The 24,193-nt window shown below is 68.5% G+C and overlaps 5 protein-coding genes across 5 annotated transcripts; 4 read left to right on the top strand and 1 right to left on the bottom strand.

Moving 5' to 3' along the window:
• Positions 1-105: 105 nt before the first annotated feature.
• EMIHUDRAFT_362121 (hypothetical protein) lies at positions 106-1,467 on the top strand. Its single transcript, XM_005789742.1, has one exon. It carries the CDS (start codon positions 276-278, stop codon positions 1,080-1,082), a length of 807 nt encoding a protein of 268 aa, XP_005789799.1. The 5' UTR covers positions 106-275; the 3' UTR covers positions 1,083-1,467.
• A 4,017-nt stretch (positions 1,468-5,484) lies between these two features.
• EMIHUDRAFT_440382 (hypothetical protein) lies at positions 5,485-7,134 on the top strand. Its single transcript, XM_005789741.1, has one exon. The coding sequence runs from the start codon at positions 5,502-5,504 to the stop codon at positions 6,876-6,878; it is 1,377 nt and encodes a 458-aa protein (XP_005789798.1). The 5' UTR covers positions 5,485-5,501; the 3' UTR covers positions 6,879-7,134.
• A 510-nt stretch (positions 7,135-7,644) lies between these two features.
• On the top strand, positions 7,645-8,838 carry EMIHUDRAFT_225517 (hypothetical protein; the record flags this gene model as incomplete). Its single annotated transcript, XM_005789740.1, has 2 exons — positions 7,645-8,466; positions 8,626-8,838. 2 exons carry the CDS (start codon positions 7,645-7,647, stop codon positions 8,836-8,838), a joined length of 1,035 nt encoding a protein of 344 aa, XP_005789797.1.
• Positions 8,839-10,525: 1,687 nt separating this feature from the next.
• EMIHUDRAFT_423224 (hypothetical protein) lies at positions 10,526-12,260 on the top strand (the record flags this gene model as incomplete). Its single annotated transcript, XM_005789739.1, has 5 exons — positions 10,526-10,690; positions 10,786-10,935; positions 11,171-11,233; positions 11,301-11,486; positions 11,623-12,260. The coding sequence occupies 5 exons, from the start codon at positions 10,526-10,528 to the stop codon at positions 11,998-12,000; spliced, it is 942 nt and encodes a 313-aa protein (XP_005789796.1). The 3' UTR covers positions 12,001-12,260.
• Positions 12,261-12,687: 427 nt separating this feature from the next.
• On the bottom strand, positions 12,688-14,443 carry EMIHUDRAFT_109824 (hypothetical protein; the record flags this gene model as incomplete). The annotated part of the gene is made up of 4 exons (XM_005789738.1): positions 12,688-12,783; positions 12,924-12,938; positions 13,112-13,166; positions 13,233-14,443. The coding sequence occupies 4 exons, from the start codon at positions 14,441-14,443 to the stop codon at positions 12,688-12,690; spliced, it is 1,377 nt and encodes a 458-aa protein (XP_005789795.1).
• Between the last annotated feature and the right edge of the window lie 9,750 nt (positions 14,444-24,193).

The raw sequence follows: 24,193 nt of genomic DNA, 5'->3' as shown, positions 1-24,193 counted from the left end.
CGTTCAATCTTTTTTTAGTGTATGTAGCTCTTACGAACATAGCTGTCTTTTATCTTTTTCGCAGCAATTTTTCTTCAAATCTCGCGTGATGATCTGCTTGACGACCGGACTGCCGCGCACGAATGTCCATTCTCGCGCTCCTGAGCGTGTTGCTGGCGGCTGAAGCAATCGTGACCCCTCCCCGCCCCTGCGGCACGGCACGCTTATCCCCCACATTTCCTCCAATGGGGCGTCCGAGCCAGATCAATCCGATGAGTCGCGTTTTCCCGCCACTCATGGTGAGCTCTGCTCCGAGCTCTGCCCCGCCGGCGGCTGCTCAGCTGGCGGCTCCGCTGGCGGCCCTCGGCTTCGTCGCGCGGTGGACCGCCCGCGTCGCCTTCGTGCTCTCAATCCTCTCGACTCCGTTCCTTAACGTCCACGCGACGGCTCTCTCGATAGCTCTGCCTCCTCCGCAGCTCCAGCCATCGGCGCAAGTGCTTGCGGCGACGCAGACAATGCTGGTCGCTGTCCGCGCGAAGCTGAGCGCGTACCTTGTCGCGGCCAAGCTGGTAGCCGCTGGGGCGTTCCCCTCTGGCGCACTGCCTCCGCTGCCTCCCCTCCCCTCCCTCCCTGCCTTCCAAGTGTCCGCGGCAACCACCCAAACTCTGCTGGCTCTCGGCGCACACTTCGCGGGCGGCTTCGCCATCGCCGCAGCCGGCACCAGCCTCGTCTGCATGGCCTTCCCAACCGCATCGCCGCCTCTCCACGCACCTGAGCCTGCGCCGCCGCGCGAGCCAAGCACGCTGCAGACCGTGCCCAAAGCGGCCCCGCGCCGGCTCCTCAAGATGTCGGTCCGCGGCCTGGACGCCCGCGTCTCGCCCCGCCGCCTGCTGCACGAGTTTCCGCAGGCCCTGCGCGTCGACGCGCTCTACCACAAGTCGAGCGGCTCTCGCACCATCGTCGTCCTCACCTTCGACGCGCAGTCGCCGCCGAGCGCGCGCTCCTCGACTGCGCTCGGCACGCGGCTCAACGCCGTCGTCCGCTCCCCGGAGGCCTGCTCCGAGTACACGCTCAAGCAGTGGGCGCGCGAGGAAGACGCCTGAGCCCCACCGGCGCAACTAGAGCTGCCTCTCCCGAGCTACCCGCCTCTCCGGAGCGGGCTCGCCGCCGCCAGCTCGACCGCCCAGCGCGGTACCGTTAGAACACTCCGTCACCTCGGCGCATGTCCTCGTCCCGCCGCGCACGCTCACATCCTAGATCCTTGCGCTGCTTGCACACCTCGGATCTCGTCCAGCGTCCACGAGCACGACCCCATGTTCGCTCGCGGTGTTTCGTCCTTTTCGCGAGCGGCTTCCTCCTTGTCCTTCCATCTCTCCGTGTTCGTCGCGCGTCCGGTCCGGGTCCGCCCCGCACGGCCAGTGTGTGAGGCGCTGTATATCTGTGACATGTGTCCTCTCTGTACTAGTGTCTACAAACGCAGAACATTGTATACCGCCGGATATCGACAATCGAGACGCGCTACGCTCTATCGATCTCCGCTGCCTCACAGGTTGAGAGGTACGAGGTAGAGTAACCCCAAACTCGCATGACGCATCCGCAATCTACCTCTCTCCCGTATACTAGCGCTAGCCCCTAAAGCCGACGCCTAGCCGAGCTCCCTCTCGCGTCTCGGCCGGGCTGGAGACGCGCGCGCCCGGCCGCTTCAGCTTCACACACAGCGGGCCCCCCGTCGCGCGGAGAGGCCGCGCGCCTCAGCTGGCGGCGTGCTGCAGCCCCGAGGCCTCGAGCCTCGTCCGGCAGGACTGCAGCTTGCTCCTCACCCGGCGGTGGTCCGAGACGATGTTGTCCACAAACGCGTTGCACTGCGCCAGCAAGTCGCTCACGACAGCCCCGCCGAGCGCCTCGCCGCCGCTGTGCGCGACAAGCGACCGGTCCGCCGCCGGCGAGCCGAGCTGGCGCGACCTCCGCGGCAGCTCCGCCGGCGGCACCGCGGCTGCGCGGGCTGTTGCGAGCCCGAGCGCAGAGAGGGGCTGCCTGCCGGCGGCAGAGAGGTGCGCCCCTTGCTCGGGCGCACTCCGGCGCTGAGGAGCGGCCTCTCGCCCCGACGGAGGGCCCGAGTGCGACGGAGAGGCAGACGGCGACGGGGAGGCTCTGTGCGTGCGGCCCGCTCGGCCTCTGTCCGCCGGCGACGCGGGGGGGGGCGTGCGCCGCGGCGCGTCGCCCTCTCGCGCCGCCCGAAGCGCGTCCGCCTCCTTGACGTCGCGCCGCAGCGCCTCGAGCTCCCTCCGCCGCTCCCGCGCCTGCCTGCTGTACTCGTCCGCCTGCCTGCGCGCGCCCTCGGCCGCACGCGTCGCCGCCGCCGCCTCCTCGCGCGCCGCAGCCAGCTGCGCGACTCCGTCCGCGAGCTCGCACTGCGTCGCCTGCAGCCGGGCCTGCGTCGCCTCGAGCTGCTCGCCCGCCGACTCGGCGCCCCGCCGCACCTCCGACAGGGACCGCCGCGCCAGGTCTATCTCGGAGCGCACCTGCGCCGCCTCGCGCCTCAACTGCTCCACCTCGCTCTGCGCGGCGGGCAAGGACGCGAGCCCCGACAGGGACGCAAGCCAGGCCGGCCCGCCGTCTGCCGGCCCGCCGTCTGCCGGCCCGCCGTCTGCCGGCCCGCCGTCTGCCGGCCCGCCGTCTGCCGGCCCGCCGTCTGCCGCCGCCCCTCCCGCCTCTGCGGGGCGGGCCGACTCCCGAGCGCGGCAAGGCTGGCGGCCTTGCTGGCGGCCGGCCGGCGGGGCAGAGGCGGAGGCGGAGGAGGGGGCGGCGGAGGCGGAAGCGGTGGGGGCGGTGGCGGGCGCCGCAAGAGGGGAGGCGGGGGGCGGGGAGGCGAAGCCGGCGCGGTGCGCTCGCCCTCGCGGCGGCGGCGCCCTCTCGGGCGAGAGGCCGCGCCAGCCGTCGCCGAAAGGGCCCTCTGCGATGGGGCTGCGGGCGGCGGCGCGGAGGCGCGGCGCGGTGGCGGGGCGGGCACGACGCCCCTCGCCAGCGCCGTCTTCGCCGCCGTCCCCCTTCGGACACGCCCGAGGGGCGGAGGGGCGGGGAGGCGGCTCGACGCTCCACGCCATCGCGGACGGCGTCGGCGGCGGCGGAGGCGTGGACGCCGGCTGAGGCTCGCCCGACTCCGCTGCTGCTGCCACTCGCTCCGCCTCCGGAGACGACAGGCGCACCGGGGCGAAGACCTGCACCTCCTGCGCCGAACCCGCCGAACCCGCCGCCGCCGCAGCGGCCGTCCGCACAACGGCCGCTGCCGCTGCCGCTGCCAGCGCCACCCCCTCGCCCCGCGCCGCCGCCTGTGCCCTCTCCGCCTCGTCCCTCCTCCTGCGCCGGCCGGCGGCCTTGGCCTCGTCGAGCGAGCGGGGCCTGCCCCCCGAGCCGGCCTCCGAGCCGCGCCCGGTGCCGCTCGGACTCCCTCCCGATCGGCCCCCTCCTCCCGACCGGTCCCGCCGCCTCGCCTCGTCCGAGTGCGGCTGCCCGCCCGAGTGTGGCTGCCTGGGGCGCGGAGGCGCGGCGGCGGGGGGCGTCGCCTGGGGTGTCGATACGGAAGCGGGCGGGTCTGCAGCCGCCTCCGCCTTCGAGGCAACCAGCCGCTCCGACGCGGCGGAGAAGGTCGCGCGGACGGCCGCCGCCTCGTCGCCGAACCTCGGCGCAAAGGACGCTGCGAAGGAGGCTGCCGCAGCCGCCCTCACGCCCGAGGAGGCGTCCGCCACCGCCTCGCCGAGCGCCTGCGGGCGGGCGGAGGGAGGGCCGTCGGGGCGGGACAGGCGGATAGGGGGCGACGCGGGGCTGCGAGGCGCCTGGCCGATCGCTCGAAGGTGCGGCGCGAGCGCGTCGGAGGGAAGCGCCTCAAGCGCGTCGCCGAGGAAGCGGACGCAGGCGCCTCGCAGCGCGGCCGCGCCGCCGCGGGCGGTTGCGCCGGCGACGAGCGGCGGCAGCAGCTCGGGAGCGAGAGTGTGGCGCACCAGCGCCCGGATGCACCTGTCCGCGCGGCGGCGAGGGGTGTGGCGGCCGGGGAGAGCGGTGCGGAAGGCGGAGGCGGAGCTGGCCGCACCCGTCCGCCGAGGCGACGACGACGGACGGCGCCGCGCCGCGCAGCAGTCTGAGGAGGCTGGGGAGCAGGATCGACGCTCCCTCCGCGAACCCAGCCCCGAGCCGTGCCGCAACCTCGCCCGCGGCGAGGCACGCAATCTTGATGCACTTGGACCTCCGGTCGGTGAGCTGCAGCGCGAGCGGCGCGGCGAGGTCGGAGTTGGCGAGGCGAGCGAACTGCTCGTGCTGCGCCGCGCCGCCGAGCAGGAGCGCGTGCAGGCGCCGCATCGCGAGCGCCCGCTCCTCCCACAGCTCCTCGGTGCGCACGGGCTGCTGCAGCGACCGGCAGATCTCGCCGACGTGCGAGACCAGCTCGTCGGCAGAAGAGCAGGCCATCGGCTGGGGGAGCTCGGTCGTGTCGGTGCGAGCGGCGCGCTGCTTGCGTGCCGACGAGGCGGGCGAGTCCATGGCGAGGCAACTGCCGGGGCCGACCCAATCGAGGCGCGACTCGGCGGAGCGAATTCTTTTCAGAGAGGCTTCTATTAAGAGAATTCTTTTCTGTTTTCTCTTTAGATCTAAGAGAGCTTGTTTGTGTCTGTGTGTCGCTCGTGCGTGTCGTCATCATCTGTCCAGCGTCCACCCATACCGCGTTGGTGTCCAGTCCGAGCCCGGCTGTTCTTTTGGGCTCAACCCAGTTTTCCGGAAAACAAAAAAAACGAAACAGAGGGTCCCCAGCACTTTGCGTTTCCGGAAATTTCCAGGGAAAACAGAGGGTGTTTGGTGCTCCATTCTGGAAACTCGCGAGTTTCCCTGAGTCTGAGAGCTGGTCTGGGGCAAAATCTGAGGCAAAATTGAGGAAATCGACAAAATGCCCAGGCGGTCGCAGGGTAATTTCCAGGTATACACGGGTTCTCCGCGAAATTCCCGGCATTTTGCCGATTTGGCCTAAAATTTGGCTGATTTGGGGCCCAAACCAGCCTCAGACTCGGCTCAGAGCCAAAAATTTGACGATTTCCACGCAGTTTTCCCGGGGAAATAGAGAGGGAAAGAGAGGGTGTTGTAGAGAAAAAAGGAAAGGAAAACAGACGGGGTGCTCCAAGGGTGCGAGAGGCAAACCGGGCTGAGCCCAACTGTTCTTCGCCTTCCTACATACATACATAAGAGAGTGCGTTGTGTTCTTGTGTTAGGTGTATTGTTGGCAAACAAGACACAGAGCTCACACAGAATCACAGCGGGAGGAAAGCGGCGAGTCGCAATTCCAGGGGTCGTTGTGGCGGGCCACCCTGTCCAGCGGCGGAGGTGCCTTTCAATCCTCGGCCATGCTCTCCTTTCGTGGCTTTGTATCCGCTTTCTCTCTCTCCTTCTCCCCGGACCGTTGCGCACAAGCCGTTTTCCGAAATAAAAAGAAAAACCACTGTGTATACTCCTTAGCGTGAGCTTCAGCTGGGTTTTTTGGCATGATCGCTCTCCTCCTCTCCATCGGCTCTCCCGTCCCTGCTCAAGAGGTGCGCTCAGTGAGAGCGCCCTCGGTGGAGCAGGCGGCGACCGCCCTCGGCTCCGCGTACTCTCTCGGATCGCTCGGATCGACAGCCGCGGCTGGCTCCGCCGGCTCCGAGTTCTCGGTCGCGTCTGTTGGATCACACTCCTCTGTTGGTTCCGTCGGCAGCACGGCCAGCCTGGGGAGCGTCTTCTCGTCCGGGTCCTTCGCCAGCGTCGCCTCGGAGAACTCGGCCCTCTCAATCGGCTCCATCTGCTCCATCCTCTCCATCACGTCCATCAACTCGCTCCTCTCCATCGGGAGCTCAAACGGGATCCTGCAGCTCTTCAACATGGGCGGGATTGACCTCCCGGCGCCGGCGCCGCTCGCGCCGCCGCCGCCCACGCCCCCTCCCGCCACCTCGGCGCTGGCCTTCACCGACCTCCGCGCCAGCGGCCTCCACCACGTGCCGCACGGCCCCTTCGAGAGGGCGCTGGTCGCCTTTTGGTCGGTGATCCTCGGGCTCGCGGGCGTACCCATCGAGGCGGAGGGGGCGGCAGACCCGTACATCCGCATCTTCATGCACGACGGCGCCACCGGTCAGCAGCGCCTCCTTTTCGAGTCGGCTCCCGTCGAGGCGGAGCCAGACGCCAACGGCCTCTCGGCGGGAGCGGCGTGGGCGAGCGAGCCTCTCGTGTACCTCGGGGAAGGCCACCCCGAGGACGCAATCTCGCTCAGCCTGTACGATCGAGACAAGATGTCCCTCGACGACTGGCTCGGCTGGACCGGAAAGATTTACCGGGCCGCCTGGCCCGCCGCACAGCTGCCGGCCGGCCTCTCCCCGCCGTCGCCGCCGCCCGTGCCACTGCCCCCGCCCCCAAGCCCCGACCCCGCGCCGCCGCCCCTACCGCTGCCATCGCCGCCGCCGCCGCCCTCTCCGCCGCCGGCCCCATCGCCATCGCCGCCTCCGCCACCCGCTCCGCGGCCGCCCCCGCCCAACCCGAGGCCGCCTCCCCCGTCGCCCTCTCCACCGAGCCCCGGCGCCCTGGTTGCGTCGCCTCCGCCTCCGCCGCCAAGCCCGAAGCCGCCACCGCCCTTGCCCCGGCCTCCGCCGCCGCCCTCGCCGCCACCGCCGCCGCCGCCGCCGCCCTCGCCCCCGCCGCTCCCCCCCCCACCGACGCAACCGCCACCCTCCCCGCCCCCGCCCCCGTCGCCTCCGCCCCCGGCCGCGACGCCGGCGGCCGCGGGCACGCCGATGACCTTCCCGCTCCTTCGCGACGAGTACTGGGCGAGCCACTGCGAGACGGCCTGCGGCATTGGCGAGGTGTCCTTCACGCTGGCGCTGATCAAGCTCTAGCTCTATGTTGATAGACGCCGCCGTGGAGTGGCGTGGCCGCACACGCAAGAGAGCGCCATCTATTGCGCGACAAGCAGCAAAGCTTGCCGTGCCGCGTCTCTGTGCCTCAACCTGGCTACTCGGGCAAAGAGGGTTCGCATGCCGCGAGGGGCCGAAGTACCGTGTTGGGCGTCTGTTCAACCGTGTTGCATGGAGATGGCTTGCATGACCCGGGGCTTTTCATTCTTCTCTATTCCATCTAAAAGAAGAAAAAAGGAGAAAAACGAGAAGAAGGGAGAAGGAGTCAGTCCCACCGTCGTTTAAAAATCCGTCTTGTCCTTTCCGCTTTCGCCTGCGGAAACAAGTTCCGCTCCCCCGGCCCCGCATTCTCGTGTGTCATCCGCGGCACCCGGGTCGCGCCCGCCCGCCGGTCTCAGCTCGGGATTCATCTACTGCATCGGGCCCTCCGCTCTCCCCCGACACGACAGCACCGCAGCACCATGGCAAGCAGCACCCCGCACGCGAATCCTTCGTGAGCTGCCCTGCAGCCCCGATAGCGATACTGCACCGCCGTCCGGGCAAGGCACTCTTGAATCGCCCCACGCACCTCTATCCACACAGGGCGAAATGGAAGAGACGCCGGGCGGCAACCAGAAAGAAAGAAAGCAACCTTCCTGCAACGGGATGCCAACGCGAGTGCGCGTGCTCTTTTCTTCCTCCCTGGGCAGCGCTCGCCTCTGCCTGGATCAAGCTCGAGAACCTAACTCACGTAAAACATCGCGCTGCAATGAAAGCACACACGCCTCAGTTCATGCAGACCGACTGGCTGGTCGTCGGCGCAGGCCCTTGCGGCATTTTCGCCGTCGCGTCGCTGCTGCGGCGAGGCGCAAAGGTGACGTGGATAGATCCGAGCTTCTCGACTGGCCGGCTCAGTCGCTACGGCTCGGTCCCGGCGAACACGCGGAACGACCGGCTCTGCCGCGCGTTCCAGAGCCTACCGCATCTCCAGTTCGCGCCGCGCCAGGCGAGTCGCGCTGGGCCCTCGCTCGCGCGCACGGATCCCGGCTCGACCGCGTCGCTCCAGCTCTCGATCGATGCTCTTCGCGATGGCTCCGAGGCGCTTCAGTCGCACGAGGCGGTGCGGGCAGTCCAGGGTAGCGTCCACCTCCTGGCTGGCGACGGCGACGGCTGGCGGGCAGAGACTTGCCCGTCGGGAGAGCTGCGATCGAGGAACGTGCTGCTGTGCACCGGCGCCGCGCCGCGCCTCCCCTCTCCGGCGCTCACCGCGCGGCTCGCTGCCGCCGGCATCCCCGTCCTCGACCACGACACCGTCGTCACGCCCGCGGCCTTCGAGGCCGACGGCCTCGCGCGCCGGCTGCGCGGCTCGCGGCTCGCGGTCGTGGGAGGGTCGCACAGCGGGCTGCTCGCCGCGCGGAACGCGGTTCGGCTCGCCGGCTGCGAGCGGGTCGACGTGTACGGGCGGGGGGCGGCTGTGAAGTTCGCTGAGGAGCGGCCCGACTACATCAAGTACGACGGGACGGGCCTCAAGGGGGAGGTTGCCGCGTGGGCGAGGGAGGCGCTCGACCAGGGCCTCGTGCGCTACTGCCGGGTGCCGGGGGACGAGGCGCTGGCCGCCGCGCTCGTCGCCTCTGCCCCCGCCGCCGTCGCCTTCACGGCGGGCTTCGACCGCGCGCTGCGCGACGGCGGCGGGCCCGCGCTGCCGGCCGCCTCGTGGGAGGGGCAGCCGCTCGACCTCGCCGCCGCGGAGCACTGCGGCCGGACGGGCAGGATCGCGCGCGGGCTGCACGGCGGCGGGATCGCCTTCCCGGAGGTGTGGACCGACCCAGAAGGCCACACCGAGCCGCGCGTCGGGTTCGTGCGGAGCTACGTGGCGCACCTGGAGCGCATCTTTGACGCGGCGGAGAGCGAGGCGGCCGACCACGTGGCGCGGGAGCCGGAGGCGTGTGCGGTCCTCATCTAGGAATTTGTAGGTTTCGGGCTAGCCCGAGTGTGCGAGGACGGAAGAATGTGGTGCCCGTGGAATTTGTTTATTTCATTTAAATGATATCATCTGACATCTCGCGATTGACCCGATCGTCAAGAAATAAATAATGAGCAGTCCCCGAGAGCGATGGGCACGAAAAGAAAGAAAGAAAACACACACATCAAGCATCAAGGGAGGGATGTGGGAGGACGGCACGCCGCCACCACACAGGGATTTTAAGGAGAGGAGTGTGGTGCTAGCCGTCGCCCAGATGGGCACGAATAAATAAATAAAACGCCTAAACGGACATCCCAAGCTTACAGTCTGTTGCGGGCATTAAGAAAACAGGATCCCGCGGCACGCCGCCGTTTCTAAGCCTTTCCACCCACCCCACCCACCCCACGCCGTGGTTTCTTAGCTTCGGCCGGCACCCCACCCAGGTCAAGACAGTCGTGATTTCTTGTACTTGTTGGTTAATAAAAATCTCTCCCAGGTCAGCCGTAGGAATTTTTGGGAAAAACGACAATAAGGAAGCGCTGGACCGATGCGCCAGTCAGCAGTCTTGGGATGACAAGAAGACGCACACATCTCCATCCAGAGAGAGATTTTTATTAACCAACAAGAAATCACGACTCTCACAGTGATTTGGGCTCGGCAGCTTGTTAGCCCTCAGCCGAAGCTGGGGCCGGTCCCGTAGCCGAGAGAGCCCGCGCCGTGAGTTCGACGCGGTCGGGAGGCCTTGCGGAGAGGTCAGCGAGGTGGCGATCGCTGTACTTCATGGTCGTCATCAAGTGACCGGCTGACAAGCCAGAGGTCGATACTCTGGACGACCCATAGGATGCCACGAATGCCTGAAGGAGAGGGAGGCGAGGCCAGAGGCAGGCTCAGCTGCTCTCGGGTGATCCCGCTTTGGAGGCTGAAGGACCCGATGGTCCTGTCACATTCGCGTTCCGAGTCGTGGGGGTAGAAGAATTCGAGTAGAAATCGAGTCAGCACTTCCTTGTAGTACAGCGGACCGCCAGGCTCGCCGGCAGCATCCGCAGGGAGGCAGCATATGAGGCACCAGTTTTCTGGAGAGCTCAGCAGCTGCGGCCGCGGTGGCAGAGTCGGCCGCGGTTCGAGCGAGCAGCTTTTGGCTGCGGGTTCGAATCGCGGAAGGCACATGCCCTCGCGGAGCGACGCGGGTCGCGCGGCGTGCGCGTGTGCGAAATGCGACAAAAGACGAAAGACGACAGGCGCCTGAGCGCTGTACGCCTGAACTTTTGTCGCCGCAATCGCCACCGCCGCCATCTTGACGAGCAGCGCGAGCGCGCTCGTCGGCGGCCAGCCGTCGCGGGCCGGGCCGAGCCCGGCCTCAACCGGCCGCGCCGCCGCAGCAGGCCCGGAGGCCCACATGGCGGCCGACCAGCTGATAAGGAGCTTCTTCTCCATCCACACCGCCCAGAACACCGCAGGCTTGGGCAAAATGACAAGTGTGCGCGCGCCGCAGGCGAAAAGAAAATTTGAGCGGGGCTCCTTGTTCACACTCGTGTGTGTGCGCCCTTTCTTGGTTTCTTAGATTTTTGCGGAATCTTCCGGGACGTTTTATGCTGTGTTTTCTTATCACGCGACTCTCAGCGGCGCGTATCGGCGGCGCGCGACCTTCTCTTGTGTCCGGCCGTGCGCGTCGAGGCATCTCGGCGCGATGGCGGACGCGCACGTCAGCTCCAGAGATGTGGATGAGCACATCAGCAGTCTGAAGCAGTGCAAAATCATCTCGGAGGACGCCGTCAAGGCGCTGTGCGAAAAGGCAAAGGAAATCTTGATGGAGGAGTCCAACGTGCACCACGTGCCGATCCCCGCCGTGGTGGTGCGCGCGTGGCGGTAGCGGCGGGCGTCGGGGAGAGGGGGGGGCACGGCCAGCGGGCCCCCGGCGGCCTGACGCCCTCGCGCGTGCTTTTGCAGGTGGGCGACATCCACGGGCAGTTTTACGACCTGCTCGAGCTGTTCGACGTCGGCGGTCAGGTGCCCTCCGTGAACTATGTCTTCATGGGCGACTTTGTCGACCGTGGCTACTACTCGGTCGAGACGTTCCTGCTGCTGCTTGCGCTCAAGGTGCGCGTGTGCGCGGCCCCTGCCGCCGAGGGGAAAGAGCCGACGGGGAGAGGGAGGGGCGGTGGTGGTGAGTGAGGTCCCCTCGCGGCACTGCTTTGCACCAGCGCGTGCGCCTGGCTGGCTGCCCGCGCGAGGCTCTCGCGGCAAGAGACCCCCCACCATCCACACACACCGCCCCTCTCCCCCTTCCCACACGCGCCCCCCCCCTGCCTCCCCCCTGCCTCCCACGCCGCAGGTCCGGTACCCAAAGCGCGTCACGCTGATCCGAGGCAACCACGAGAGCCGACAGATCACGCAGGCGGGACCGCCCGCGAGGCGCCGCGCCCTCTTCGCCCCGGCCGAGCCCTAACCTCCCTCCTCCGCAGGTGTACGGCTTCTACGACGAGTGCCTCAAGAAGTACGGAAACACGGCTGTCTGGCGAGCGTGCGTCGACGTGTTCGACTGCCTCTGCCTTTCCGCAGTGGTGGACAACTCGGTGCTGTGCGTGCACGGGGGCCTCTCCCCCTCCCTCGACACCATCGACCAGATCCAGGACCTCCACCGCGTCCAGGCGCCTCCCGAGACTCTTCCGAGACTCTTCCGAGACTCTTCCGAGACACTCCCGAGACTCTTCCGAGACTCCCTCGAGAACACTGCCGGGTCACTCCCTCGCCACTCCTCCCTCCACCCGCCTCCCGCCCTCACAGGAGCCCCCTCACGAGGGGCCCATGTGCGACCTCATGTGGTCTGACCCGGACGACGACATCCAGGGCTGGGGCATCTCCGCGCGCGGCGCCGGCTACGTCTTTGGCCCCGACATCGCCGACCAGTTCCTGTACGCAAACCACCTCGAGCTCATCGCCCGCTCGCACCAGCTGGCGATGGAGGGGTACAAGTACTTCTTCGGCCAGCTGCTCGTCACCGTCTGGTCGGCGCCAAACTACTGCTACCGCTGCGGCAACGTCGCCGCCATCCTCACCATCTCGGTCGAGGGAGCCATCGACTTTCAGGTCTTCGAGCCGCGGCCGCAGCACTTGCGCAAGGTGCCCGACTTCACTACGCGCATGCCAGACTACTTCCTGTGATCCGCCCTCCCCCCTCCGCCTCGCCCCCGTCGAGAGAGCGCGCGCGGCTGCCAGCTTGCGAGCGCGTCTCGCGCCGCATGTGTCTCGAGACGGCAGACGCGTTTCAGATTCATGAAGAGACACGGACGAGATGCGCGCCGCCCCCCGAGCTCCCGTCTAAACCGCGCGCGTAGTCGCACTCTCGTCTCTCGCCGCACGCCGCCGCGGTCTCGGTACGCGCCACAGCTCTTGTTTCTTTAGAATGGGGAGGTGTAGACGCACCGCACTTAGTGCGACAAAAAAAGTAATATATCTTTACTTCCAACACCCGGACGTTCCCAGGGTGATGGAAGGTTCGACGCACCCCCGGACTGGGCAGAGTCCAGAGACGAGAGATCCACCAGGGCACGCTCCTGGGCTGTCCGCCCCGCCCCCACGGATACACTTAGTGCGACATATGAATGACACAATTATCATTTCGTTCCCGCGCGCCGCGCGTGTGGTGTGAGAGAGCTGAGACGTGAGAGACCGTAATAAAGTATCGCGTATGCGTGCGGCGTGGGCCTCACCCCTCACGCCGGATGATGCGGATGTGGCGCGCGGACCGGACCGTGAGTGCGGCAGGAGAGTGGTGAGAGCGAGTTGCTCGTCAAGCTCGCCCCGTCGCGTGTCTCCGCGCGCCGGCCGCCGCGCCCGCCCCCGCGCCGCTCACTTCCCTGCCGGCGGAGCCACCTTGATGCCGGCCAGCACGTAGCCCGTCGGCGGGTAGGTGCTCATGGTCGGGTGCGTCCGGTTCGGCGCCACCTGCGCGCCGCGGGGCGGGCAAGTGAGAGGCGGCCTGGCACGAGGCAGACGGGACAGACTTCACGCCCCCCTGTGGCGTGCGTGGGGGAGGGGAGCGCCTGGTACGCGCGCGTGAAGGTCTCGAGGAGCTGGAGGCGCACGGCGCAGCGACTCGCCTGCGGGAGGGCGGCGGGGCGGCGAGGGGGTGGTCGAGGCGGGCCCTCGCTCGCCCTGGACGGGCAGGGGGCGCCTGGCAGAGGTGGTAGCACTGCGCGAGCGGCTCCATGCTCGCCGAGTAGACGACGAACGGCGAGCTCGGCCGAAGGAGCGAGAGCAGCTGCGGCAGGACCGGCGCCGGCGCCTCGCGGGTCGCGACGACGAGAGAGGAGAAGAGCGGCGCCAGCCTGCGCCAGGCGAGGCGGGTGAGGGGACAGGCTGCACCGGGCCAGCGGCGCGGTGCTCTGGCGCACCATGCGTCGAGTGCCGCGCTGTCCTGCAGCTTGGTCGCGCGCGCGCGGCGGTCGGGGCCACCGCCACCGCCCCCACCCTCCTCGCCGCCCGCCGCGCCGCTCTCCCCCTCCGCCCCCTCCGCCCCCTCACCCTCCACCGCGCCCGCCTCCGCCACCGCGCCCGCCTCCGCCACCGCCTCCGTCCCGTCTGCCGTCGCTGGAGCGCCGCCCTCGCCACCACTCGCAAGCCAACCGCTCGCCTCCGTAGCCATCGATGCCACACCCGCGCCATCGCCATCGCCGGCCGCCGCCTCGGCCGCCGCCGCGGCGGGATCGGCCACCGCCGCCGCCGCGGTGGCGGCGGCAGCGGGCGAGGAGGAGGGCGAGGAGGAGGGCAAGGAGGAGGGCGAGGAGGAGGGAGCCCACGTGAGGAGCTGCTGGAGCGACGCCGAGCCGACGGTCGCGGCGCACTGCGGCGTGAGGTTGAGCCACTGCAGCCCGTCGAGCGAGGGCTGCCTTACGTGGGCCGCGAGGACGGCGCCGTCGCCTCCGAGCTGGGCCGCGAGCGCCGCGGGGAGGAGGCCGCTCGTGCCGTCGAGGCAGAGGACTCGCGCGCCGGGCCGCGGGTCGGAGAGGGTGAGGAGGAGGGAGAGGGAGTCGCGGCGGAGGCCCATCAGCTTGTCGGGGCCCTTGGCCATGAAGTGGTCGCAGAGCACCAGCGGCGAGGGCCGCAGCGCAGTCACTGTCTGAAAGTGCTTTCGCGCCTTCTTGCGAAGGTACTTCTCCTGCGAAAACGCAGTCTTCGAGGCAAAGGTCTTCGAACCGGCAGCGATGGCGTGCACGAGCGCCTCGCCAGACGCGCCGCCCGCCTTGAGCGCCTCAATCTCCGCGTGGCTCAGCGACTGAGCCGTCGTGGCCTCGCGCTCGTCGTTCAGCTCGGCGTTGGTGGCATCGGCCGAAGCGCCGCCGAGGGAGGCGGCGACCTCGGTGACGGAGGCGTCGATCTCCTCGATCGTCCGCTGGTCGCGCACCAGGCGCGCCTCGCCACCGCCAGTCTCGACCACAAAGTTTGCGCCAAACGGTGCTCCGAGCAGCGGGTCGCACGTTGGCTTGTGCTTGCCGACGCGCATGGCGGCGCCGGAGCGCACTCGCTGCAGCTTCCGCTCGCCTCCCGAGAGCAGCAGGACCACGAAGCTGCCCTCGCTTATCATAGCCGTGGGGCTGGCACTCATTGCGTGGTGTGTGTCTGTCTGTCAGGCGGGCTCTGACAGGCGAGCTGGCCCCGCGCGTCTCCGGCAAGCCAAGGCAGGCACGCTGCCTGGCTGGCACTGGAAAAAGAAGGCGCTGCGGAAAAAAAAGAAAAATGTAGCACACTAATGCTCCGCCGCCACGCCCGACTGATGAACCCTCGGCACGTCAGAGTGCTCCTCTTCGCGCCGAGGAGGGATAACGTGGCTGCGATGGTAAGAAGTAACCGAGGCGCTACGGCGGCTCGCCTTTTTAGCGGGCGGCACCGGCGGGCGGGGGACCGGCGCACCAACGATGTGGGCCCCCACGTGGTATGGGGGCGGGGGGCGGCGGACGCTGGCGTGGACTGCGCAGACATGCTGCGGGGCGGTGGACTTCATGGCACCATGGAGGGTGGTTCGCTGGCAGCCCGACTCCCTGTCATTCCTACCTCTGTCAGAGAAGGCCGGTTTGGGGGCGGGGAGGAGGCGAACGATGCGGCAACGACGCTACGTGCGCTACACGAACTTGCTGGAGCAGCCCCGGAAGAAGCCGTCCCCGACGGAGCGGTGCCGGCCGCCCTCCCCCGATTCCTGCGACTAGTGGGAATGGCGGAAGCGGAGATGGCGGGTGCGCTGCTCGGGATGGAGGGAGGCGCCCTGTGAGGATGGTGCTTGGTGGCTCGGGTAGTCAAGCAGCGGGCAATACAGGTGACGCGCCACTGGCAAGCAGTGGGGATCCCTCTTGAGTCGCTCGGGACGGAGCGCTTCCCCACGCTAGCCGCCTGCCATGGGTGCGGCGGTAAGTTTAGGTAAATTTCGCACACTGTTCCACGTAAACCCGGAAGACGGACCTGCGGCTACGAAAGTGGCAGAAGGGGTGGTTAGTGCCATCCTCGAACGAATCTCTGAGCGGGTGGAAGGGGAGGCGGAGGAGGGGATGAAGACGCGCTTATGCCACGCCATGCAGGGACGAGGGGTGTTTGTGTGCTTCGGTTGTGCGGCCCCTGTGATCCGTGAGAAGGGGCGGCGTGGAGACAGGCTCAAGGCTAGGGGGGAGCAACCATCGCAACGGGCGAGCACATCCCGAGCCGGGGCTACAGCTGTGGATCGACCTGCCCCGATGCGGATCTTGCCAAGAAGGGCACGAGGCACCCCGGAGAGGTTCGTGCCGGCAGCAGACAGGGTAAAACAACGACAGAACGCGATCCGAGAAGCCGGGAGGGATCAAGAGGCCGCGGCGGCGGGTGAGAGGGCAGTCCTGGCGGAACTTAGGGCAATCGGCCTGTCGCTCGCAGCCAGCACCGGCGTGCTCAGACCGGTGCAGGCACGAGAAGTGCGGGGCCTGGCTAAACGGCTGGTTGGCTCGACGGACCTTCTTGGGCAGGTGTTCCGGTGTGGGGGGGGGGGGGGGGGATACCTCGTCAATGACATTGCACCGGGATCGACACCGTCGGGGGGACAGGCGATGATGGCATACGCCTGCTGTGTGAAGAAGCGAGTGGCGTCGGCGGGCCCGCTGTCCGAACACAACGCAGCCTTCGACATTCGGGCAGTGCGGGTGCGGATCGAAGGGGATGATAGACAGCCTACGACCTAGCGGAACGCGAGGGGGAGGAGAGGCGAGGCCAGCGGCGAGCCCGGGCCCTGCCCCCCTCCCTCCACGGGGGGAAGCAAGGGCTAGATCCCCCCCCCGGAGCGCAGTGAACGATCGGCGCGTGGAGCCACAGCTGGAGCGGCTGCAGGGTCATGGGGCCGCCCCCGAGGCTCCACACCAGGCGTCGCGGCCGCCAGTACCGCCACCGTACCCGCCCCCCCCGCCTCCGCCTCCGCCCCCGCCGCTGGGGCGACACCGCAGGGTTAAGGGACCGCCCCTGAGGCCCCACGCCAGGCATTGCGGCCACCAGTACCGCCACCGTACCCGCCCCCCCACCCACCGCCTCCGCCCCTGCCGCGGGAACGGCTGCAGGGCCGAGGGGCCGCCCCTGAAGTCCCACACCAGGCGTTGCGGCCGCCAGTGCCGACACCGTACCCGCCCCCCCTACCGCCGCCTCCGCCCCCGCTGCCGGCGTGGCCGTCACCGTACGGACCCTCACGGAACCTGGGGAACCCGCAGCCAACCCGCCGGAGGCTGGAGCACCCGAGGGAGGGGACCGAGGGGGGGGAGGTGCCGTGGGCAAACAGTGGGCCAACCGACGAATCGGGAGGCCGAGACCGGAGGGCCCCGGGTGAAACCTGGAGTCAACTGTCGGAGGGGGTGAGAGTTGGGCTGTCTCGGCCTCTGCGAGTGGGGTCGGGACATACGAGCCCGCCAGGGGTAGACCCGTCGCGGGCGGCAGCTGGACCAACGTGACTTACGACGAGGGGGGCCATGCCGCCCCGAGCTCGACGAGGAGCCGGCGGAGGGGGGAGGCGAGCCGAGGACGATAGAGAGACCGCGGATGCGGGCGCGACTCGCCGACCAGGGAGAGCCGGCCCGACCCCCCGGGGAGGGGAGGCGACACGACCCAATGCCGCCGCCTTTTGCCCGGGGAGTCGGGCGCGGGATCGCCGAAGGCGGAGTCAACGGGATCAGGCAGAGAAGACGAGACGGCGGTGGGGCCGCGGCCGAAGAAGCATAAGAGGGGAAGGCGGGCTCCGCACCCGTCGCCGAACCAGCGGAAAGCGAACGGGAGAGAGGACTGAGCGGGGTGGGGATGAGGGGTCCTGGCCGGGGGGGGGCCGGTGCGGCGAGGTCGAGTGAGAATGTACGAGTGTGGTGTACGAGTCTGGTGTCTACTAGCTCCGAGTAGAGGGGCGGCTGAGGGGGGGCGCCCCGCCGCTAGGGCGTAGGGGAAACCCGAAGCGCGGACTAACCCTCGGAGACCCGTGTTTACTTTACGGCCCTTTCCCTGCGAACGCGCACCCCCCAGGGCTAGGGTTTCTCTAGCCCGTAACCCGAGATCCCGATCATCCGGCCCGCTGGGGGGTGCGGGCTTCTTAGCTCCCCGGCCCTGGATGTGAGGCTATAATGACCGCACTCCAAGTGTGCTCCAAGTGCACTGCATTTGCAGCACTCGAAAGTAGAGCTCTAACTCCAAGTGCTCCTCCAGAGAGGAATGCAAAAAAGGCTCCAAGGGCTACTTTTGAAGGCAGGGCTTCTATCGCACGCCCCTCCGCGACCTCTTCTGCGCCAGCCACGCCTTGAGCCGCTCCGCCGCGTTGTCCTCGGCCGGCGCCAGCTGGGCTCCCTCCGACGTGGACAGCCGCGCGTGGCGGTGGGCCTCGCCGCCCACGAGAGCGCGGGCGGCGCGGGCGCGGGCGCCGAGCGCGGCGGCGGCGGAGGCGCAGCCGGCGGCGGCGGGTGCGAGCACGGGCGCGGCGAGCGGGCCGAGGGTCGAGTAGAGAGCGACGGCGAGCATGAGGGCGGCGAGCGAGAGGACGGTCGCCTTGAGGACCGGCTCCTTGCGCCCTTCCTCGGTGTTGAGCTCCTCGCCGAGCAGCGCCTTAGGAAGCATGCCATCTCGTTGTCATCCCTCTCCCCCTCCGCCGGAGCCTCCTCCCACGAGGTGCGCCTCGAGCTCGTGCGGGTCGAGCAGCACCTTAATTAATTGGTTAATTAGGTGATGAAGTAATAACGAGCTCGTGCGGGTCGAGCAGCACCTGCGGTCAGGGTTAGGGCTAGGGTTAGGGTTAGGGTTAGCTCGTGCGGGTCGAGCAGCACCTTAATTCATTGGTTAATTAGGTGATTAAGTAATCACGAGCTCGTGCGGGTCGAGCAGCACCTTAATTAATTGGTTAATTAGGTGATTAAGTAATAACGAGCTCGTGCGGGTCGAGCAGCACCTGCGCGGCGGTGGCATGTGAGACGCATGCTATGTACCCTGTTGAGCGGCCTGCACAGCGCCGCACACCTGCCTGTCGAGTGCCCTCTCGAGCTCCTCCGCCTCGCCCTCGTCCTACTCGGTGCTACAGGCTGTCAACGCCCCCCTCTCTCAACCCGACCACCTCCTCGCACCCGCCCCCCGCCTCCGAGTCGTCGTCGTCAAACGGGTTGCTGAACCAGCCACCGTCACTCGCACGCAGCTCCGCCGGGCCGCGAATCGGCACGCCGACCGAGGCCGCAGCAGGCGCTGCCGCAGGCGCTGCCGCAGGCGCTGCCGCAGGCGCTGCCGCAGGCGCTGCCGCAGGCGCTGCCGCAGGCGCTGCCGCAGGCGCCGCCGTGTGCATCCTCGGCCAGAGGCGGCTCGCCTGGGTCGCGGGGCGCGTGATATAATATAATATATTATATTAATCTAAGTACAATAAGGCTCGCCTTGGTCGCGGGGCGCGTGAGGGTCGCCTCGACCGCCTGCCGCCACAGCCCCGCGCGCGGGTCGATATGGTGGTGCCTACCTCGCAGTGGGATAGGGGGGAGATCTGGGGAGATCGGGGGTCGATGTGGTGGTGCCTACCTCCCAGCCACGGTGTGCGCCTCTCGACCGCCTCCACGGGCGAGGGAGAGGCGTGCGCCGGCCGATACGGGCCAGGGCTTTGGAGTGACGGTGATCGCCTGCTGCTAGAGGCCTCTACTGCTAGAGGCGGGTACTGCTAGAGGCGGGTGCTGCTAGAGGGGTACTGCTAGAGGCGGGTACTGCTAGAGGCGGGTACTACTAGAGGCGGGTACTGCTAGAGGCGGGTACTGCTAGAGGCGGGTACTGCTAGAGGCGGGTACTGCTAGAGGGGTACTGCTAGAGGCGGGTACTGCTAGAGGCGGGTACTGCTAGAGGCGGGTGCTGCTAGAGGCGGGTACTGCTAGAGGCGGGTACTGCTAGAGGCGGGTGCTGCTAGAGGCGGGTACTGCTAGAGGCGGGTACTGCTAGAGGCGGGTACTGCTAGAGGCGGGTACTGCTAGAGGCGGGTACTGCTAGAGGCGGGTACTGCTAGAGGGGTACTGCTAGAGGCGGGTACTGCTAGAGGCGGGTACTGCTAGAGGCCTCTACTGCTAGAGGCGGGTACTGCTAGAGGCGGGTGCTGCTAGAGGCGGGTACTGCTAGAGGCGGGTACTGCTAGAGGCGGGTACTGCTAGAGGCGGGTACTGCTAGAGGCGGGTACTGCTAGAGGCGGGTGCTGCTAGAGGCGGGTACTGCTAGAGGCGGGTACTGCTAGAGGCGGGTACTGCTAGAGGCGGGTACTGCTAGAGGCGGGTACTGCTAGAGGCGGGTACTGCTAGAGGCGGGTACTGCTAGAGGCGGGTACTGCTAGAGGCGGGTACTGCTAGAGGCGGGTACTGCTAGAGGCGGGTACTGCTAGAGGCGGGTACTGCTAGAGGCGGGTACTGCTAGAGGCGGGTGCTGCTAGAGGCGGGTACTGCTAGAGGCGGGTACTGCTAGAGGCGGGTGCTGCTAGAGGCGGGTACTGCTAGAGGCGGGTACTGCTAGAGGCGGGTGCCGGCCGTACACGGCGGCGACGACGTCGGGCGGGAGGGTGCGCGCTGCCGCCCCCTGCAACTCCAGCTCGTCGGGCGGGACTGTGAGGTAGAGCTCGTCTGCCTGCGGGGCGGGGTGGCGGGTGCGGGGCGGGGTGGCGGGTCGGTGTGCCGGGTGCGGGTGCGGGTGCAGGTGCGGGTCGGGGGTGTGGGGGGTCAGGGGGCGGGTCCAAGGGTGGGGGTCGAAGGGTGGAGGGCAAGGGTGCAAGGGTGGAGGCGGTCCGGTCCAGCCTTGACGGCGAAGCGCTGGAGGAGGCGCGGCACGTCTGGCCCGGAGTTAGGCGTGAAGATGGACTCGGGCCGCACGTCGATCATGAAGAAGGCGCCTGCGAGGCGCGTGCCGGCCTCGCCACGCCGGCCTCGCCACGCCGGCCTCGCCACGCGGGGCGGATTGGCGTGCCCCGCAGCTCGAGCCGCCGGGGTGCATCTCGGCTGCATCTCGGATCTCGGCTGCATCTCGGCTGTATCTCGGCTACCTCTCGCCGGTGGGTGAAGCCTCGACCGGCTGTATCCGCTCCCGCGTCACGTAAAAGTGCGGCGAGGTGAGCTCCTTGACGAGGCCCTCGACGTAGCGGCTGAGCGACCGCTCCAGCGGCGCGGCGAGCGGCGGAGTCACGAAGAGCTCGAGCCGCACCGCAGGAGGGTGAGGCGCCTCCAAGGGCGGGCGGGGCGTCGCAACGACCTCGGAGGTCGCCGACTCGAGAGCGCCGCCGCCCGGCCGCTGTGGCGTGAGGAGGTGGTGGTGCTCGGCGGAGAGGTTGAAGATGCGCTCTCGCGAGGCGTACTCGCTCGCGTTGAGGCCGCGCAGCCGGAACGAGCAGCCCGAGCCACAATGGAGCGAGCCGAGCTCAAACGGGAGCGACCAGCCGATCTGTTCGTGCGAGTGCCACTTGCCGTCGCCCTTCTGGAACAGGATCTCGAACGCGGCCGGCCGGCATCGGGCGTCGTGCCAGAGCCGCACTGACGCCGAAGTCGTCGGTGTGGCCAGCAGCGGAGACACGCCTGCGCAGTACGTCATCCTCTTGCGCGCGGCCGCCGCCGCCCGCCGCCACCAGGCGCGCGGGTTTGCCGCTGGCCCGCGGGCAGCGCCGCTTGCTATGCGGCCTTCAGTCGCGGGACCCACCCGCGAGCCAGCGATTGGTTGCTAGCCAGCGATTGGTTGCGCGCCAGCGATTGGTTGCGACCTGCTTGGCGCCCGCGTCTTCGTTTTATTTATTAAAAAAATGAATCCGGGCTCGGGACGCGGCACAAACGGGGCAAAAACCTGCCTACAGAGGCCAAGTTCGTTTTCTGCTAGAAAATTCTTTATCGAGCTGTGGCCAACGCGCGTCGTCCTCCGCTTTGAGCTTCCCGCGGGACATCGCTCGCGTCGCAAAACAAACGCGTCCAGCAAAGCCAACAACGCCCCCCAGCAAACCGAACACCTCCAAACGCCTCCAGCCAGCAACCACGGACAGCAACCACGGCCGGCAACTGCATAAAGCACAACACCAACCCAGACACCAATGCCGAGGCCCGTCACCGCAATCGTCATGCTGCTCCTCTCCTCAGCCTGCGCCCAGGATCTGGTCCGCAGCGTTCACTACGAGTACCGTCCCATCGCACGCGGCAGAGGAGGAGGAGGAGGTGTTGGCGGCGTCGTCCCGGGTGTCGGGCTCAGCGTCCTATCGGGCGTGCTCTTGTGGTGGAATGAAGGGCGGGCGGTGCGCGAGTCGCGAATGCTCCGCCGGCTGCTGCCTTCGCTTGTGCGGCTCGACGCCGACTCTCCACCCGACCCGACTCACGACGGAAGACTGGTCCACCTGAGTGGCCCCCTCCGCGCGAGCGGGCTCGTCGATCCCGAGTGGGGGCTGCAGCGGCAGGGCGTGCTTCGGCTCCGCCGCAGTGCAGAGGTGTACCAGTGGAGAGAGGAGCGGACCGAGACTTCGCAGCGCGTCTCTGAGAGGGAGGTGCGGAGAGAGGTCACCCACCGCTACCGCCGAACCTGGGGCCGCGTGCCCGTGGACTCGTCGCGATTCGAGGCGCCGCACGGCCACCACAACCCCGAGCCGGTGCTGCCCGTGGGCGACACGACCTTCACGGCGACGGACGCGGCCTTGCCCGGCGGCATCCATGTGCCCGCAGGCCTCGTCGCTCAGCTCTCCGACTACGCCGCAGTCCCGCTGGCCGGAGCCGGACTGACGCAGCCCAAGCACCTCCCCTCCGCTGCGATTACCGGCGTGGGAACCGTCTCCATCCCTTTTCAGCAGCGCGGTGCGGCGCTGTCCAGGCCGCTGCCCCCCGGCTCTCCGGTCCAGACCACGGACGACGTCCTCCGCCAGTCGGGAGAGGCTGGCGGCAGGACCGGCAGTCTGACCCTCCGCCCGGCCGGGGCGGCGGCCAGCGGCGAGACGCCGCCGCTGCCGGTGCTGCGGGGGCCGCCGCCCGCTCCCGAGGTTGGCGACGTGCGGCTGCGCTGGAGCGAGGTTGCCTCGCCTGCGGAAGGCGTGAGCATCCTCGCCAGGCAGGGGCGGCGCGGCGAGCTGCTGCCGTGGTCGGACGAGGCTGGCCGCGGCGTCTACCGGCTGGTGCGCGGCGTGGCGTCGGCCGAGGAGATGGTGCAGCAGCTGCGGCGCGAGGAGCGAGCCAAGAAGTGGCTGGCTCGCGCGGCGGGCTGTGGCGGCGCCGCGCCACGGAGGAGTTGCCGGCCCTACCCGCACCTCTCTGACTTAGCGCCTCGCGCCGCACAGGCATGGCTCTCGGACTGCGGCTCATCCTCGGCGCCGCCACCGACCTGATCTCGCGCCTGCCCTTCGGCATCGGCCCGCTGCTCGCAGCGCTCACCGGCCCGCTCGCCACGCTGCTCTCCATCGGCACCGGCGCCGGCCTCTCTGCCATCATCGTCGCGCTCGCTTGGGTGCGATTCCGACCGCTCGCCGCGGCAGCGCTCTCGGCGGCAGCCGCCGCCTTCATATACGTTCCCGCCGCACTCGCCCGCGCACACCGCGACGCGCCTCTGGCGCCGAGAGGTGCGCGCGCCCGATGAAGTGACCCTCATCAGACATCACGGATCTCGCTTTCTGTTTCCCGGATGCATGTTGAGTATGAGTTGGGACTGGACCGCTGGACCTGGTCCCTGGAGAGCTCGCGCAGCCGGGCGCGCCGCGAAGGAGCGCGCGTGCCGCGTGTGTGTGGCGAGTGGAGAATGTTAGATTATGGAAAACACGCTGGACGATCACACCGCTCCCTCGCACTACAGGGAGATCATGATCGATGTGACCTTTTCTTGAGCGTGGCGCAAGGGGAGAGGCGCCCAAGCAGCATCTCACCTTGCCCTGGCCGCCAGCGCGCCGTTGGCACTGCCCTATGCTCTCGGGCTCGCTCTAGCGCCAGCACTCGGGGGGGTGGGGAGGGGGATAAGACGAGGGGTCGCCCCGGCCGCCGGCGCGGCCTAGTCCTCCACCTCCTTGGCCATCGCCTCGGCCTTCTCAACCGCCTCCTCCATCGGGCCAACCATGTAGAAGGCCTGCTCGGGCAAGTGGTCGTACTTGCCGGCGAGCAGGCCCGAGAAGCCCTCGACCGTCTGCGCGAGCGAGCAGAACTTGCCCGGCTTGCCGGTGAAGATCTCGGCGACGTGGAAGGGCTGCGAGAGGAAGCGCTCGATCTTGCGCGCGCGCGCCACAATCATCTTGTCGTCCTCGGAGAGCTCGTCCATGCCTGAAGAGGAAAGAAGGGGGGGGGGGGGGGTCAAAACGGGCGGTGGGGGGGCTGGGGAGGTGGGGGGGGGTGCACGGCGGCCAACCCTCCCCTCCCCCGCAGGGCGCACCGAGGATGGCGATGATGTCCTGCAGCGCCTTGTAGTCCTGCAGCACCTTCTGCACGCCGCGCGCAACCTCGTAGTGCTCGTCGCCGATGACGCGCGGGTCGAGGATGCGCGAGGTCGAGTCGAGCGGGTCGACGGCGGGGTAGATGCCCTTCTCGGCGATGCCTAGAGTCCAGGCGGGGCCGGCTGGGCGGCGCGGTGCCTCCCCTCCCTCTGGCGGGCCGAGCGAGGGCGCGCCGCGCGAGAGCACGGTGGTCGCGTCCAGGTGGGAGAAGGTGGTGGCGGGGGCGGGGTCGGTCAGGTCATCGGCCGGCACGTAGATAGCCTGGACCGAAGTGATGGAGCCCTTCGAGGTGGTGGTGATGCGCTCCTGCAACCCTCCCATGTCGGTCGCGAGGGTCGGCTGGTAGCCGACGGCCGACGGGATGCGGCCGAGCAGCGCAGACACCTCGGCGCCCGCCTGGGTGAAGCGGAAGACGTTGTCGACGAAGAGGAGCACGTCCTGCCC

Source organism: Emiliania huxleyi (genome assembly GCF_000372725.1).
Source record: "Emiliania huxleyi CCMP1516 chromosome Unknown EMIHUscaffold_125, whole genome shotgun sequence".
Taxonomy (NCBI): Eukaryota; Haptophyta; order Isochrysidales; family Noelaerhabdaceae; genus Emiliania; species Emiliania huxleyi.
Note: the sequence above shows the minus strand (reverse complement) of the source record. Positions and strands in the feature narration are given on the sequence as shown.

Excerpts from the sequence above, each read along its gene's own strand:
- EMIHUDRAFT_362121 (XM_005789742.1), top strand. The coding sequence starts at position 276 with ATGGTGAGCTCTGCTCCGAGCTCTGCCCCGCCGGCGGCTGCTCAGCTG.
- EMIHUDRAFT_440382 (XM_005789741.1), top strand. The coding sequence starts at position 5,502 with ATGATCGCTCTCCTCCTCTCCATCGGCTCTCCCGTCCCTGCTCAAGAG.